Source organism: Mesoplodon densirostris, chromosome 8 (assembly GCF_025265405.1).
Source record: "Mesoplodon densirostris isolate mMesDen1 chromosome 8, mMesDen1 primary haplotype, whole genome shotgun sequence".
Lineage (NCBI taxonomy): Eukaryota > Metazoa > Chordata > Mammalia > Artiodactyla > Ziphiidae > Mesoplodon > Mesoplodon densirostris.
Window position 1 is genome coordinate 57,153,141 of NC_082668.1, and position 18,719 is coordinate 57,171,859.

An 18,719-nucleotide genomic window follows, 5' to 3' on the forward strand; every position below is an offset into this window, starting at 1 on the left:
AACATTCCACAGGCTTCCTCCCCGCTGGTGAGCTCCACTCGAACCCTCCCCTCTGCCCTATCAGCGCTTGTTTTGTTTGTCAATTCCATATAGCACATGATCATTGAGTTCATACTCTTGAAAGTCACTGTGCTGGGTTTAAAGATGAGTGAGATCCACAGATGCTTACAACTTGATACAGAGTGTTAATAGATGCACTGACTACATGAAGAACAGGCAGAAAGTTCTAAGTGCTATATGAAAAATCCACATCAGTGGTCCTCAAATCTTGGTGGGGATTAGACTCACCTGGGAACTTGGGAAGCCTATGAAGGCCCACGGCATCCCTCCACATTAAGCCTTGGCCTCTGTGTTCTTTACTAGCTCTCCAGGTGATTCTGGTACACACCAAAGCTTGGGAACCGCTGATCTAAACAAATGGCTAAGGGTTCCAAGCGGGGAGAGATCAGATCAGGTTGAGTGAGGGAGTATTATTAACAGAGGCCTCCTGATGGAGGGCACATCCACACATGTTAAAAATAGATAGAATTTTGTTGGAAGAGATTTGAGGAAGGCCAGGAGGATAGGACTTGAGGTAGGGAATGCAGGAGAGCCGGCAGGAAAAATAGCATACACACTGGGACAAAAAGGTGAGGCCAGAGAGAGAGCAAGAGGGCCTGAGTGAGCCATATTCTGGAAGGCCCTGAGGAATTTCACCAATTCAGGGGAATGTAGCTTCTCAGTAGGGAAATGAACAAAATTGTGCTTTCAGAAGGTGGCCCAGACGTGTGGCAGGAGTGGGGGCAGAGAGACCAAAGACTGCTGCTTGACAAACACTTTCCAATCAGCACTTTGGTCTCCTGAGCTCATAACTGATAACAATTATCTCCCCTTGTAAAAGAATTTAGATGGTAATATGGCCATACAATCAGTCTTGGACCTGGGCATTTCAGAACCTTATCATGTCTGGTTTTTAAATCCCTGAGCTGGTAAATCTGAAATTGGACCTTGGCATAAGGGGCCTCCATCATAGCACAGACAACAGTGCTGCACAACTACAGAAATCAGTTGTTTTCTCTGAGGGCGTTCCATACTGCCCAGCAGCCAACATTACAAGGGCCAAAGCTGTTAAATTCTCAGATGTTTTAACTTTTCCTATTAAAATTATATTTAAAAGTTGTATTTAGAGGGGGTAAAAACCAGGATGGGCACTCTAGGGGGACATTATTTAAAAAAAAAAATTTACCCTAGTTCTGTTTTGCTAAAAAAACTGACCTCTCTTCTAAGAAGCTCTTTTAATAAAAAGAGCAAGAGCAGAGGCATTTGATTTCTTTGTGCAGGCAAAAGCTGACACTTGACCAAGTGAGAGCTGGGGCTACAACAAATAAGATTTTGTTTTAAAGTAATTATGAATCTAGAGAATGCATAACACTCATAAGAGGCATTTGTAAGAATGTCAAGCAAACTATTATACAGAGGATGGATAAACAACAAGATCCTACTGTATAGCACAGGGAACTATATTCAATATCCTGTGATAAACCATAATGGAAAAAATATGAAAAAGAATATATATATGTATAACTGAATCACTTTGTTGTACAGCAGAAATTAACACAACATTGTAAATCAACTATACTTCAATAAAATAGATTAAAAAAAAGAATGTCAAGCCAACAAAATTTCTCTTGGTTTTTAAAAATTAAAATAGCAACTTTCCTGAGAAGTTACAGATGCTATTTTTTGGGCTGTCATTACCTGAGTAAGTGCAGACGTAGACGGTTCTAGCAGGAGCTCGGAGACCGCCTGAGCTCGCAGGACCACAGAGAGCTTTCGGCCTGAAACCAACCAGAGGAAGGGCTGAAGGTGAGAGAGGAAGGAGCCTGTGACCCCAGAAGCCCCTGGCGAACTCATTTCCTCTTGACCTTTCTATTCCATGTTCACTGACTTTAAAAAGGATTTCTTGGGCTTTCCTGGTGGCGCAGTGGTTGGGAGTCCCCCTGCCGATGCAGGGGACGCGGGTTTGTGCCCTGGTCCAGGAGGATCCCACATGCCATGGAGCGGCTGGGCCCGTGAGCCATGGCCGCTGAGCCTGCGCATCTGGGGCCTGTGCTCCGCAATGGGAGAGGCCACAACAGTGAGAGGCTCACATACGGCAAAAAAAAAAAAAAAAAAAAGGATTTCTTAAGAAATCACTCACATGATTTTACCCTAGCTGAAAGATTTTAGAAAACAAGGTAGCTTTTTAAAAAATGTCCCTTTAAAGAGTGTTTCATGTAAATCAAGATGGTGAAGTGCAGGACACTTGTAAAGTCTTTTGTAAGAATAAAAGCAGTTCCTTCCCCCAACCCTGAGCAATGTAAAAGGCGGAAAGGAGAGAACTGCGTCCTAAGTTCCTAATAAGCCTTGGCCTCTGCGTGCTTTACAAGCTCTCCAGGTGATTCTGATACACACTAAAGCTTGGGAACCATTGGTCCGAAACAGCTAAGAGTTCCAAGTGGGGAGAGACTTTTGAAAGGCAGGGCGTTCTCAGGGGACTGCTGTTACCTGTCCTTTTTTGCTGTGCAAATGTCCATTCGACACTTACTGCGCATGAAGGAAATATAAACCTGTGCAGCTTGTACCCACTTGCTTTGACATTTGATCACCTAACAGTGGTGCTTAAGCTTATGTGCATCAGAATCACATGTCCTTCTCGTCAGCCAACTGGGGTGGGCCCAGGAGCAAGTGCCTTTTAACAAGCTTCCTGGGTGCTTCTGAGGCAGTGATGCTCAGACCACAACTCGAGACACGCTGCTGTGGACTTGGGATTCCTCAGTTGTTAGCAGTGCCATCTAACTCTTTGATGTGCATAAGTCTTTATCTCCTGCTGGATTGTGTGCTCCTTGAGGAGCAAACTTAAACATTTCTCTAGGCCCTCCAAACAGCAAGCTTAGGACTGGGTGCATAGGCAGGTGCTCAGACCTGTGCTTTGGAAACAGTAAACAAAAATTGAATGAAACCAGAGTTTGAGACTTAAACTATAAGACTATATGCCTGACTTCTCTCCTGCATCCAAATTCTATACAGGAGAAAGATCTCCCCAGTCAATGAAACCACCATTAACAACCGCTGCCAACTACCAAAGTGCTTATTTTGATAAACAGAGTGAAACTTTGAAATCCCCTGAGCAGGGAATATCACTCAGAGACATTTAGTCCTCATTCTGATAAGATAACGATATTTTCCAGTTATTCAGTGATTGTGCCCAATGGAGCCATTTCATATTCCACAGATTTCCACGCTTCAGTCTATCATCACATCAGCTCACATAGAACACATGTTCTCAGACTGTGCTGAACACTTTAAAATGTACAATTTAGTATTATCTCTGGATCAATGACATGACACAAGAGTACAGTTAATCCCTAAGCACAATTGACCCACAAATCACTTCTATTTGACTTTACAAGCTGTTTTTAGAATCAGAGTGAACAAAGGTACCTGAAGTCCCAGAAATTCTCATATCATACAAAATAAACTTCCTGATATGGTTCCCAACCTGTTCCCAGTGCAAGCACAAACTATACTTCTTAAAATAATGTAAAATGCAGATTACTCAAAACTAGATTCTCATTCTAAGCTTGCAGTTTCATGTTTTCTTGGGAATGAAATGGGGGGTAATTGCTCTGGCTTAAGATAATTTATCTTGTAATTTTTGCTGGATATGGTTAAAAGTTGGTATTCTTGTCTACAGAACTCAAAATCAGTATTTGCTGTGGGTTGAGAATTAACTGTTTCAAGGCCATGTAGAAAAATCATTGCATAGCACTGTGTAAGTTCATGTCCCTCACAGGCATTACTAGATTTCACTAAGGATAAGCTCAATTCTGTTTCCACCACAAAGGGAAGTCGTTCCTCCAAAAACCATTGCCGTTGTCCATTAAAAAATAGTCCCTTTCCGTTTGCTCCTTTCACTTTTGCCCCAAATGCTTCAATAAAAGTAATACAGCCAGTATTGAACTGCCAGTATCAGTGCTTCAAGAGGTGGGTGGGGACTACAAGTGTTGCTGTAGATTGTGTCCCAGTGTTGTACAAGAGGAGGGTGCTGTGTGCAACTCTACTCTTATGTAAGAGGGATGTTCACTTGCCTGCTCTCCCTCTGACTCTCTGCTAAGAATCTTCTTTTGTATCCTTCCCATGGTAGCACATTAAAAACATCAATAGGAGGTTTATAATAACACATATAGAAAGATTAGAAAAGAACTTTGCAGAATTGTGGTAAAAATACATAACATAAAATTTACCATTAAAATTTTTTTTAAGTGGCTTTAAGTACATCCACATTGTGCAACTGTCACCACCATCTACCTCCCAAACTTTTCCCATCATCTCAAGCTGAAACTCTGTGTCCATGATCAGTATCTCCCCATTTCCCCCTCCTCCCAGCCTCTGGTAATCATTATTCTACTTTCTGTCTCTGTGAATTTAATCATTCTAGGTCCCTCATATAGGTGGAATCATACAATATTTGTCCTTTTGTGTCTGGCTTATTTCACTTAGCATAATGTCTTCAAGGTTCATCCATGTTGTAGCATGTGTCAGAATTCCATTTCTTTCTAATGCTGAATAATATTCAATTGTATGTATCTAGCATATTTTCTTTATCCATTCATCCTTGTCTGGGCATTTGGATTATTTCCATCTTTTGGCTATTGTGAATAATGCTGCTATGAAAATGGGTGTGCAAATATCTGTTCAAGTCCCTGCTTTCAATTCTTTTGGGTATATACCCACAAGTGCTAGATCATATGGTAATTTTATGTTTAATTTCTTGAGGAACTGCCACACAGTTTTCCATAGTGGCTACACCATTTACATCCTGGCCAGCAATGCACAGGGTTATAATTTCTCTCTATCCTCACCAACACTTGGGATCTTCTGCTTTTTAAAAATAGTAGGGGTTCCCCTGGTGGCGCAGTGGTTGAGAGTCCGCCTGCCAATGCAGGGGACACGGGTTCGTGCCTCGGTCCAGGAGGATCCCACATGCCGCGGAGTGGCTGGGCCCGTGAGCCATGGACGCTGAGCCTGCGTGTCCGGAGCCTGTGCTCTGCAACGGAAGAGGCCACAGCAATGAGAGGCCCGCGTACAGCAAAATAAATAAATAAATAAATAAATAAAAATAGTAGCCATTCTGGTGGCTGATGCACATAGCAGGAGAATTAATTAATAAAATGTGGCTTAGTCCCACAATGGAATATCAGATAGCAGTGAAAAGAAGATACTATAGCTATATTCAACAATATGAATAAGCTTTTGAAAAAGTTTTGTTTGAGAAAAAAGAAGTCCTAGAGGACAACAAAAAGTATAATACTCTTTCATGATGCTCAAAAACAAACCAATCAAAATTGAATACTATATTGTTTAAGCACACATGCAGTTGGGATAGAAACTATATTTTTTTAAAAAGTAATGGAATCTCAGTGAGATACCATCAGAATGGCTAAAGTAGAAAGGATGAAAATGCCAAATGTTGGTGAGGATGTGAGGCCACTGAAATTCTCACACACGGCTAGTGGGAGCATAAAATGGAACAATTGCTTTGGGAAACTGGCAGTTTCTTAGAAAGTCAAATACATCTCTCCCCTGTAATCCAGCAATTCCACTCCTAGGTATTTATCCAAGAGAAATGAAAACATATGTCCATGCAAAAACTTGTACAAGAACGTTCATAGCAACTTATTTATAGGAGATAAAAACTGGAAATTGCCCAAATGCCCCTCAATTGTGATACATCCATGATAGAACACCACTTAGAAGAAACAAGGAGCAAATTACTAATACAGCAACAAAATAAATGAATCTCACAAACATGCTGAATGAAAAAAGACAAACAAAAAAGTACATACTGTATGATTCCATTCATAACTACGCTGATAGAAGTCAGATCAGTGGTTGTTCCTTGGGTAGGGATTGATTAGGAAGGGATAAAATTGATCAGGAATGGGATTTTTGGAGGTGTTGGTTAATGTCTTATATCTTGATAAAGGTATGGGCTAAATGGATATATGTGTTTGTCAAAACTAATCAAACTGTAAAATTAAGATCTATGCACTTCACTGTGTGTAAATCATACCCTGATAAAAAAAATTCTTAGGAAAAAATCAGAACTGCATTTCACATTGTTTATTTTCTTATCAGCAGTAAATGGGAATTTAATTTTTAAACATATTTTTTAAACATGGTGAATTTTGGGGGGCTACAATATATTTAGTAAAATCCCACTTTTTCTGTAATTAAATATTTTTATTTAAAATGTTTGACCTTGTACCTCCATTACGGACACCAAATGGGGAAGAGGGGAAAGCCATAGACTAATAAAAATGCATGGAATATTTAGCACAGTGGTAACCTGGGATGGGGTGGGGGAGAATGGGAGATGAGATAGGGAAGAATATACAAGTAGACATAAGTTGTGGTATGGTTTGTTTTGTTTTATAAACCCTCAACCTTCCAATTAATTTCTTAACATTAAAAAATTGAGATATAATTCATATACCATAAAATTAATCGCTTTAAAGTATAAAATTCAGTAGTTTTTAGTACATTTACAAAGCTGTGCAAACAGCTCCAGTAATTCCAGAACATTTTAGTAACCCAAGAAGAAATTATATAACCATTAGCAGTCACTTCCCATTCTCTCTTCTAGCCCCAGATGTAGCTACTCTACTTTAGTGTCTCTATAGATTTGTCTGCTCTGGATATTTAATATAAATGAAATCATATAATATGTGGTCTTTTGAGACTGGCTGCTTTCACTTAGCATAATGTCTTCAAGGATTATCATGTTGTAGCATGAATCAGTACATCATTCCTTTCAAAGGCTGAGTAATACTCCATTGTACTGATATGACACTTTTTGTTTATCCATCAATTGATGGACATTAGGGTTGTTTCCACTTTTGGTTATTATGAATAATACTGCTATGAATATTTGTGATGCGTTTTTGTCTGGACATTTGCTTTTATTTCTCTTGGATATATACCTAGGAGAGGAATTGTTGAGTCATATGGTAACTCTAAAATTTAACTTGAGGAACTGCCAAACTGATTTCCAAAGTGGCTGCACCGGGCTTCCCTGGTGGCGCAGTGGTTGAGAGTCCACCTGCCGATGCAGGGGACACGGGTTCGCGCCCCAGTCCGGGAATATCCCGCATGCCACGGAGGGGCTGGGCCCGTGAGCCATGGCCGCTGAGCCTGTGCGTCCAGAGCCTGTGCTCCGCAACGGGAGAGGCCACAGCAGTGAGAGGCCCGCGTACCACAAAACAAACAAACAAACAAAAAAACCAAAGTGGCTGCAACATAATTCATTCCCACCAGCAAAGTATGAGTGTTCCAATTTCTCAGCATCATACTCAACACTTGTTATTGTCTTCTTTTTTAATAAACTTATTTACTTATTTATTTTTGGCTGCATTGGGTCTTCATTGTTGCGCGCGGGCTTTCTCTGGTTGCAGCAAGTGGAGGCTACTCTTCGTTGCGGTGCGCAGGCTTCTCATTGTGGTGGCATCTCTTGGTGTGGAGCACGGGCTCTAGGTGTGTGGGTTTCAGTAGTTGTGGCACATAGCCTCAGTACTTGTGGCTCTTGAGCTCTAGAGCACAGGCTCAGTAGTTGTGGCACACAGGCTTAGTTGCTCTCCAGCATGTGGGATCTTCCTAGGTCAGGGCTCAAACTCGTGTCCCCTGCATTGGCAGGCGGATTCTGAACCACTGTGCCACCAGGGAAGTCCCTGTCTATCTTTTTTATTACAGCCATCCTAGTTGATGTGAAGTGGTATAATAGATATATTATATATATATGTATTATATATTATATATAATTTTTTGCTATTTTCTTGCTCTTTAAAAAATTGAAGCATAGGGCTTCCCTGGTGGCGCAGTGGTTGAGAGTCTGCCTGCCGATGCAGGGGACACGGGTTCGTGCCCCTGTCTGGGAAGATCCCACATGCCGCGGAGCAGCTGGGCCCGTGAGCCATGGCCGCGGAGCCTGCGCGTCCGGAGCCTGTGCTCCGCAACGGGAGAGGCCACAGCAGTGAGAGGCCCGTGTACCGCAAAAAAAAAAAAAAATTGAAGCATAATTGACCTACAACACTATGTTAGTTCCATGTGCACAACATAGTGATTCAATATTTCTGTGTTACAAAATCACCACAGTATTCTGTTATATTTTAATTGTTGGACTGAGTGGTCACTCCATGGGTATTAGTTATTGTGTGGCTGAACCACACTGACTCTATTTTGTCAGCTCCATCTTAGGCCCACAGTCCTACCCCCTCCCCTTCCTGTGTGACTGAGCTTTAGCCTACTCACAAGTAATGCACCCAAGCCAGATAAGTTTCCTATCAACTTTTACCCTTGTCTTCATCAGATATAAGAACTGGAAGAATGCTCTTTAGCTGACACAGATGGTTAATGGTCCTCAAGGGATAATGGTCATGAGACCCCCCAAGGGGACGGAAAAACTCCCAGTCCCACTGGTGCAGATGTGCTTCTCCCTTAATAGTCAGATTGCATTTTTAGCTTTGGCCCCTTGAAATTCCCTTGTGCCCCTTTTGGCAGTGAGGAATGCAGCTGCAAATGCTTCCAGATCGCTGTTCACCCGATCTTACCCATGTGTAAGTTACCCACAATAAACTCCATAATTGCATTTTATGGAGTTGTGTGCTTCACTTTTTGGTCTCAAAGTTCCTTTTCAGTTTGGGGGATATTATTCAATATCCGCACCTTCGAAAAGTTATTTTGCTTTTTTTTTTTTTTTTGAGGTACGCGGGCGTCTCACTGTTGTGGCCTCTCCCATTGCAGAGCACAGGCTCCGGACGCGCAGGCTCGGCGGCCATGGCTCACGGGCCCAGCCGCTCCGCGGCATGTGGGATCTTTCGGGACTGGAGCATGAACCCGTGTCCCCTGCATCTGCAGGCGGACCCTCAGCCACTGTGCCACCAGGGAAGCCCAGTTATTTTGCTTTTAACCAACATATGCTATATAACTTTTCTTGTGTATATTAAAAATATATTTTACAAGGAACAAAAAAGCTATTTAATTGGACTAAAAAGGGAGGGGAGAATGAGAGAGAGAAAGGAAGAAGGAAAACCGGGGCTTCCTTGGTGGCGCGGTGGTTGGGAATCCGCCTGCCAATGCAGGGGACACGGGTTCGAGCCCTGGTCCGGGAAGATCCCACATGCCATGGAGCAACAAGGCCCGTGAGCCACAACTACTGAGCCCACGTGCTGCAACTACTGAAGCCTGTGCGCCTAGAGTCCGCACTCTGCAACAAGAAAAGCCACCGTGGTGAGAAGCCCACGCACTGCAACAAAGAGTAGCCCCTGCTCGCTGCAACTAGAGAAAAGCCCACACGCAGCAAGGAAGAATCAACACAGCCAATAAATAAATTAATTAATTTAAAAAAAAAAAAAGAAGGAAAACCACCTTTTGGAATAGTAAAGAGACTGAGAAGAGAATTTATTTTGTGTCCTGCATTATATCAGGGGCACATAATGTAGTGATGTTGATGAAATATGAAATGAAGGCTGGGAGGAATGAGCAGAAGAAAAGAAGGAAAATATGAAGTTAAGAAAGAAATAGTCTTTAGTAATCTGATGGAGATTAAAAATGAAATATGTAAAGCATTTTAATAAACGTGTCTAGTTTTATAATTTAAATAACTATTATTTAGAATTTTCTAAAAATGAGACAGATTTTCCTTAATTTCAGATGATCCAGTTCAGCCTTGCCTTCTTTCAAAGTTCATTTTACTCAAAGCTTCTTCAGTAGAATCACAGCCAACAAACATGTATTTATTTTCTCACTCACCCCATGATAGGCTTTCCAAAGAATCCAGTTTCAAATCTGGCATCTCCTTCTTCTCCCTTCCTCTACAGTTCATGAAATGGATAGCTGGGCTTCTTGCTGTTCCCTCGCCAGGGGCTTTGCACTCACCCCATGGCCAAGTAATCCTCCAGATCCCATGGTTGCTCGCTCCCTCCCTCATTCCAGCTGGGTCAAAAGGTGGTCTGAGGACAGCTTTTTTGACAATCATATATAAAATAGCCCCATCCACACTCACACTCTTTCTTCCCTTGTCCTGCTTTTATTTTAAACATGGAGAAAATGTTTAACCTCTCTATGAGCAAATACATGCAAATGAAGAATATAAGGAGACAGTAGTTTTCAGCCATCAAATTACCAATGACGGAAGAAATTTTTCACACAATGACGGAAGAAATTTTTCACATACTGAGATATGCAGAAGTCATTCTGACTTATACATGATTTAACATAAACTTTATGCTAACTAGAACATCCTGCTTTTTTTTGTGTGGTACTTGGCCCTTTCACCGTTGTGGCTTCTCCTGTTGTGGAGCACAGGCTCCGGACGCGCAGGCTCAGCGGCCATGGCTCATGGGCCCAGCCGCTCCGCGGCATGTGGGATCTTCCCGGACCGGGGCACGAACCCGTGTCCCCTGCATCGGTAGGAGGACTCTCAACCACTGTGCCACCAGGGAAGCCCAACATAATTTTTAATAGTGAAAATTAAATAAACTTATATACAAAAATGAAAGAATATTTTAAACTCTATGACCCATTAATATAATGGGAACCTGTAACACCACTGAAAATCATGCTTTCAAAGAGTTTTTAATAAAATGAGAATATATTCATTAAATATGTTAAGTTTCAAAGGTATACAAGTATGCAGATGTATTATATACTATGTATAAAAATATGCATACAGTATATAATAAAAACCAGAAAGCATATATAATCCAAAATTGGTTCTCAAAATTGGTGTACCAATTTTCTGGTGTACCTAGCCTAGATTCACCTAGGGAATTTATTAAAATCAATGTCCTGATTCTGTCCAGGCCTACTGAATTGGAACCTTAAACTAGCCATGAAGTAGGAATATGGACAATTGTAAGCATGCTCTTTTCACTATCTGTCAGCATATTATTATTTTATCTTTGTATTTGTCTCCCCTGCTGGAATGTAGGCTTCAACTAGAACATGTAACTCGCTTTGCATAAGAAAAAGGGGAGGCTCAGGAATTCCCTGGAGGTCCAGTGGTTAGGATTCTGGGCTTCCACTGCAGGGGGCATGGGTTTGATCCCTGGTCGGGGAACTGAGGTCCCCCAAGCTGAGGGGCATGACCGAAACACACACACACACACACACACAAAATAAAAGTAAATAAATAAATAAAAGAAAACGGGGTGGATGAGAGAACGGGCAATCTTGAAATCTTAGGAAGAGTCAGGGAGGCAGGACTGGAGAAAGAAGGACAGAAAGATAATCGGTGATAGTGCAGACTCAAGATTGGGCAAGGGGGCTCAAAAGATATTTTTCAAAGGGAATGCTTGGCACTGTACAATGTAAACCATCCCTACCTACTTCCACCGGGAAATCTTCAGTACGGTATTAATTTCTCACTAACAAATAGATATGAGGGGACTTTTTTTTTTTTTGGCTGAACTTTGTGGCATGCGGAATCTTACTTCCCCGACCAGGGATGATCAAACCCATACCCCCTGCAGTGGAAGCTCAGAGTCTTAACCACTGGACTGCCAGGGAAATCCCAAGGGGACTATTGGAGGTAAGTGGAAAGAAATGCTGAGTCCTGCTTTAAGGAGGGTGGAGAAAGGTGGGTAATGAAGGCTGCCTGTGGGTCAGCCACCTGGGTCATGTGTACTCACCTTGAGAAGCATATTTTTCATGGAAAATCTCATAGGCTTTTCTGTGGGCATCAGTGAGGATCTGGAGACGTGAAGATCTTGATTCCTGGTGGGGGAGCTCCATTATCACTTCCTCCAAGTCACTAAAAGTGAACCAGATCTCAACTAGGTCCCCAAAGGAGTGGAAGATGAAGGAGGCATAGTCAGCAAAGAGATCAGCAAAGGCCTCAGTTCTCTGGACGGTGCTGGCAGGGAGGGTCTGGTGGTGCAGGACCACCAGGGGCTGAAGCTGAGCACTCTTGAGGGCCTCAAGGAGTTGCCGGTAGCACTGCACTGTTTCCTTGTCTGGGTTCTTGGAGGTTCCTTCTGGGAGTAGTTGTGCCCACGGCAGAAATACTTTGTAGTGAGTGATCATAATGGCACGAACACTGCTAAAGTACTCTGGCAGGAAAGAGGGCAGTGGCTGGCGACAAACATAAATTTCTTTGTCTCCTGTTACAAAGGGAGAATCCTGGTTTTCCAGTGGACCCCTCAGATTGTGTAGCAAGTCGCTGGTTAGAGGACCAGCAGCTGAAATGAAGTTTCTATCAGATTCCCAGTCTAACCCCCAACAAGGAAAACTTAGGAGGACAATAAGGACTAAATGCCAGACTAGCTCCATCTTCAAGGAACTGTTAGGAAGTATGTGGAATACTTACTTTATAACTACAGTTGAGGTTGTAAAATACTAAGTGACTGTAAACACTTAATATGTAACTGGGTTATCTAGGATTATAAAATCAGTATGTGATTCACCTATGTAATATCAAAAAATTTTAAAACTATAAGAGATAACACAAAAACCTCAAACTTCTCACACAATTTATGCCAAGGAACCTGGAAAGTGTCTGAAGAAAAAAAGCTCTCCACATTTTTTCTTACTTACAAATTATTTTAAAACTTATTTACATAGCAGAACAAAAGTGAGTTCCTCACCAAACTTTTTTTCTCCTTTAAAAACATGTAGCGGGACTTCCTTGGTGGCGCAGTGGTTAAGAATCCACTTGCCAATGCAGGGGACATCGGCGCGAGCCCTGGTCCGGGAAGATCCCACACGCAGCGGAGGAACTGAGCCCGTGCGCCACAATTACTGAGCCTGTGCTCTAGAGCCCGTGAGCCACAACTACTGAGCCTGCGTGACACAACTACTGAAGTCCGCGCCTGGAGCCCTTGCTCCACAAAAGAGAAGCCACCGCAATGAGAAGCCTGCACACCACAATGAACAGTAGCCCCCACTCGCTGCACGTAGAGAAAGCCTGCGCACAGCAACAAAGACCCAACGCAGGTAATTAAAAAAAAAAAAAAAAGTAGGGACTTCCTGGTGGTCCAGTGGTAAAGAATCCACTTTACAAGGTAGGGGACACGGGTTTGGTCCCTGGTCAGGGAACTATGATCCCACATGCCACAGGGCAACTAAGCCTGCACGCCACAACTACTGAGCTCTTGCGCCTCGTCTAGAGCCCGTGTGCCACAAACTACAGAGCCCACGTGCCGTGGAGCCTGCGCACCACAACTAGAGTAAAGAAAAAACCTGCACGCCACAACTAGAGAGAAGCCTGGGAGCCGCAATGAAGACACCACGTGCCACAACGGAAGATCCCGCATGCCTCAGTGAAGATCCCAAGGGCCGCAACTAAGACCCCACGCAGCCAAAAATAAATAAATAAATAATAAATCTTAAAGATAAATAAAATAAAAAAATAAAAATAAAAATATGTAAGTAAATGATGAACACATTTTGTAAAAGATTCAAACAATACAGAAATATGTATGAAAACTTACTAATTCCCCTCTTCCCTTCCCTTCGTAGGGTAATCACTTTCAACACTGTGCTTCCTTCCAGTTTCCTTTCTCTGTACATATTAATGGCTGTTCAGGAGTCGGAATGCCAGTGTTTAAATCTCATCTGGCGAAAGTTACTAAATTTCTTTGTGCCTCTGTTTCCTCATCTGTATAATGGTGATAGATAGGTTGTGAGAATTAAATGAGGTCATTCATTAGCATGTTAAGAACAATGCAACTCAATGATAGCTATTATTACATATATACAATGCATACATGTGTATAACATTTAAAATATATAATATAATATATATGGAATTATGTCTTATGTAGCGTTCCTCAGTTGTTGTTTTTTTTCCTTCACTTAATAGTGCTTGGAGCTCTGTTTATACCAGAATATGTAGACCCACTTCTTTTTAACAGATGCATAGCATTCCACAGTAAGGTTGTACCACAGTTTAACCTCTTGCATACTGAACACTGGTTGGTTCTTAATTTTAATATGTTGAAAATTAATATCTGTATCTTTAGTTATACATCTTTGTCCACATTTCCTTTCTTTAAGATAGATTCTTAGAAATTAAGTTGCTGACTCAATGGCATGCCCATTTGGAATTTTTATTGTAATCCAGTCTTCCAAAACAGGCTTCTTCAAATTTAAATCCTACCTACAGTTAGAAGTGTGTCTAAATCTCTCTGGTTTGCTCACACCTGTTATAAAACTTCAATTTTGGACACCTGTTTCTGTTTAGAGGGGTAGCTTTTCATGTTAATTGGCTACTTGTTTTTCTTCTGAGATTTATGTTTATATCTTTTGTACATTTTTATTATTTAACTTATTATTGATATAAGAACTCTTAATAGAGTTTGGATATCATGTATTAAAAAATAGAAAAAAAATTTCCCCCTAGTGTTAGTTTTAAAATTTGGTTTATAGTGTCCTTCAAAATACATTACTTGGGCCTCCCTGGTGGCGCAAGTGGTTGAGAGTCCGCCTGCCGATGCAGGGGATACGGGTTCGTGCCCCGGTCTGGGAGGATCCCATATGCCGCGGAGCGGCTGGGCCCGTGAGCCATGGCCGCTGAGCCTGCGCGTCCGGAGCCTGCGCGTCCGGAGCCTGTGCTCCGCGACGGGGGAGGCCACAACAGTGAGAGGCCCGCATACCGCAAAAAAAAAAAAAAAAAAAAAAAAAAATACATTACTTGGTACCATATTTTTGAAAGCTCGTGTCAAATGTATTATTTAATATTCTTGTTTCTAATCTTTAGATCTTTAGCCCATCTTGAATTTTAACTTTGTTTGTGCTGTGTGGTAGGGTTTATCAATTTCTAATGGGTTACTGAATAGGTCATTCTCTCCCCACTATTTGAAATGCTAACTATCAGAAATGAAATATCTATCTAGACATATGTTTCTAGACTTTCTACTCCTTGTCTATCTATTCCTGTGCCAGTACCACAGTATTTTAATTTTTATACCTGTGTAGTACTTTTCACTTTATGATAGGACATGGCCTCTCCTATCATTCTTTTTCCTAGAATTGTCTTGGAAATGTATATATATATTCATTTTAATAGAAAGTTTTATTTCACTTAGTGGAATTTTCAAGGTGGCCCTGACAGCTTCATATAAATGTATCATTTTTCAGATTCCTGTGTTTATAATCATTGTTATCTTTCTAAAAGCATATATTAATAATAGAAATATTAAATAAATGCATTCTCATAAATATCCCCCAAATTTAGATAATAGTTCCATTTGCCTTATACCGAATCCCAGCTACTTCCTAAAAAGTATTCACCATTTATTACATGTGTATGTACATAAAGAATATACTTTTACCTAACAAGTTTACAAAATAAGAGGTACTATAATGTAAGTATTGATCTACATCTGGTATTTTTACCATATAGCACAACTTGGAGATCTTCACATTGTGCAAATATTGATATATCTTATTCTTTTTGAGAGCTGCACTGTGACCTTGCATAATCATTATTTTGTTGATTAGGTTTTAGGTTATTTTCCATTTTCAGTGTCACAATGTCACAATGAATATCATTGTATATGCTTTTTTCTATACATATATAGGTTATTTCTTCAGGGAAAATATTGAAGAGTACAATTGCTGGGTAATAGGGTAGTCAGTTATATTTTAACTTCTAATGGTACTGACAAATTTTTCCCTAAAAGAGTGTCCCGATTTACACTCCTACCAGTAGTGCATTACAACATCAAATTCCAGATAAACCCACCAATGCTATTATATTATTATCAAATTATTAGTGTGTTTATAATTTTGAATGATTTTTAAAATTGATTTGTATCAGCTCTGTATCCATTTTGGGAAATAATCTTTTCCCCATTATAAACTGAGAAAATATATAGCTATTGAAACAAATATATATAGTATATTCTTCTCATCTGCAGCTTATTTATCCTGCACATTTCAAACACTTATTTATCCTGGACATTTCTCTCGTATCTAGGTTGAGAAAACATTTTCCCAATCTGTAGCTTTGGTTTTTAATTTAAAAATTTTTAAACTTTGGTGTAGTCAAATTTATTAATTTTTTTCCTTATGGCATCTCTACTTATACATAGTTTTAAAAAGCCTCTTCTACAAAGTTATAAGAAAAGCTCGTATTTTTCCTTTTTAAAATTAATTTTTTAAGATTGATACAATTGACATATAACATTATATTTGTTCCAGGTGTACAACATGATTGTATACATTGCACACAGATCACCACAATAAATCTAGTTAACATATCCATCACCACACATAGATACAAATTTTTTTCTTGTGTGGTGAGAACGTTTAAGATCTACTCTCTTAGCAACTTTCAAATAGTGTTATTAACTATAGTCACCATGGTGTACATTACATCCCCATGACATTTATTTTGTAACTGTAAGTTTGTACTTTTGACCACCTTCACCCATTTCACCCACCTACCACCTCCACCTCTGGCAACCACCAATCTAGCCTTTGTACCTATGAGTTCATTTTTTATTTTATTAAAAATATTTTTTTAGGGACTTCCCTGGTAGTCCAGTGGTAAAGAATACACCTTCCAATGAAGGGGACGCGGGTTTGATCCCTGGTCAGGGAACTAAGATCTCACATGCTGCAGGGGAATTAAGCCCACATGCCACAACTACTGAGCTCACGCTCCTCAACAAGAGAGCCTGCATGCCGCAAACTACACAGTCCATGCACCCTGGAGACTTCGTGCCACAATTAGACAGAGAAAACCCGCACTCCACAACTAGAGAGAAGCCTGTGCACTACAACTAGAGAAGCCCATGTGCCACAACGAAGAGATCCCGCATGCTGCAACTAAGACCTGACATAGCCAAAAAAAATAAAACGAATAATTTAAAAAATTACTCTAAAAATGTTTTAGATTCCACAGATTATACACTATTCGTCTTTCTGTCTTATTTAGCATAATGCCCTCCAGTTTCATCCATGTTGTCACAAATGACAAGATTTCCTTCTTTTTAGGGCTGAATAATATTTGATTATACATATATATACACTTTATCCATTCTTCCATCAGTGAACACTTAGGTTGCTTCCATGTCTTGGCTATTGTAAATAATGTGGCAATGAACATGAGGGTGCATCTATCTTTTTGAGTTAGTTTTTTCATTTTCTTCAGATAAATACCTAGAAGTGGAATTGCTGGATTATATGGTAGTTCTATTTTTAGTTTTTTGGGAAACCTCTGTTTTCCATAGAGGTTCTCACCAATATTACACAAGCGTTCTCTTTTCTCCATATCCTTGCCAACACTTATTTTTTGTCTTTTTCATAATAGCCTTCCTCATGGATGTAATGTGATAGCTCATTGTGGGTTTGACTCTCATTTCCCTGATGATTAGTTATGTTGAGCACCTTTTCATGTATATGTTGGCAATCTGAATATCTTCTTTGGAAAAATGCCTATTCAGATCATCTGCCCATTTTAGATTGTTATCTTGTATAAATTCTTTACATACTTTGGATATTAAGCCCTTATCAGATACATTACTTGCAAATATCTTCTCCCATTCTTTTTCATTTGACTGATGGTTTTCTTTGCTGTGCAGCTTTTTAGTTTGATGTAGTCCTATTTATTTATTTTTGCTTTTGTTGCCTTTGCTTTAGTGTCAAATCCAAAAAATCATTGCCAAGATTGATGTCAAGGAAACTACCACCTGTGTTTTCTTCTAAGAAGTTTATGATTTCAGGTTTAATCTTCAACTCTTTAATCCATGTTAACTTTTGTGTATGGTGTAAGGTAGTGATCTAGTTTTCCCAACACCATTTATTTAAGAGACCGTCTTTCCTTATTGTATATTTTTGGCTCCTTTGTTATAAATTGACTATATATACATGGGTTTATTTCTAGGTTCTCTATTCTGTCCTACTGATCTATACGTATGTTTTAATGCCAGTACCATAATGTTTTAATTACTATACCTTTGTAATACAGCTTGAAATCAGTAAGCATTATACCTCTAGCTTTATTCTTTCTCAACACTGCTTTGGCTATTCAGGGTCTTTTGTGGTTCCATACAAGTCTTAGGATTGTCTGTTCTATTTCTGTGAAAAATGCCATGGGAATTTTGATAGAGGTTGCATTGAATGTGTAGATTCCTCTGGATAGTATGGGCATTTTAACAATATTAATTACTCCAATCTGTAAGCATGGAATCTTTCCATTTATCTGTGTCTTCTTCAATTTCTTTCACCACTCTTATAGTTTTCAGTGTACAGGTCTTTTACCTCCTTGGTTAAATTTATCCCTAGGTATTTTTTTTTCTTACTATGCAACTGTAAGTGGGATTATTTCCTTAATTTCTTTTTCTGGTAGTTTTTATTAGTGTATAGAAATGCATATTTTTGCATATTGATTTAGCATGCTGCAATTTTGCTGAATTCATTGATCAATTCTAACAGTTTTTTGGTGGAGTCTTTAGGGTTTTCTATATGCAACATCATGTCATCTGCAAATAGTACAATTTTACTTCTCCTTAATTTGGATGCCTTTCTTTCCTAGCTCTGGCTAGGATTCCAATACTATATTGAAGAGGTGAGAGTGGGCACCCTTGTCTCATTCCCAAGAGTATGATTAGCTGTGGGCTTGCCTTTTATGGCCTTTATTTTTTTACGGAAACAATACTTTATATTTAAAATATCTGAGTCGCTCTATAATACAA

General features: G+C 40.0%; 1 protein-coding gene across 1 annotated transcript in view; it reads right to left on the bottom strand.

Annotated features, from left to right (window-relative positions):
• The window catches only part of LCT (lactase), a 53,388-nt gene extending 41,040 nt beyond the window's left edge, over nucleotides 1–12,348 (bottom strand). Inside the window, exons 1-2 of the mRNA XM_060106812.1 lie at nucleotides 11,709–12,348; nucleotides 1,738–1,817 (exon numbers count right to left, since the gene is read on the bottom strand). Of these exons, the coding sequence (XP_059962795.1) occupies nucleotides 1,738–1,817; nucleotides 11,709–12,348 (720 nt within the window). The remainder of the gene's footprint in view (nucleotides 1–1,737; nucleotides 1,818–11,708) is intronic.
• Between the last annotated feature and the right edge of the window lie 6,371 nt (nucleotides 12,349–18,719).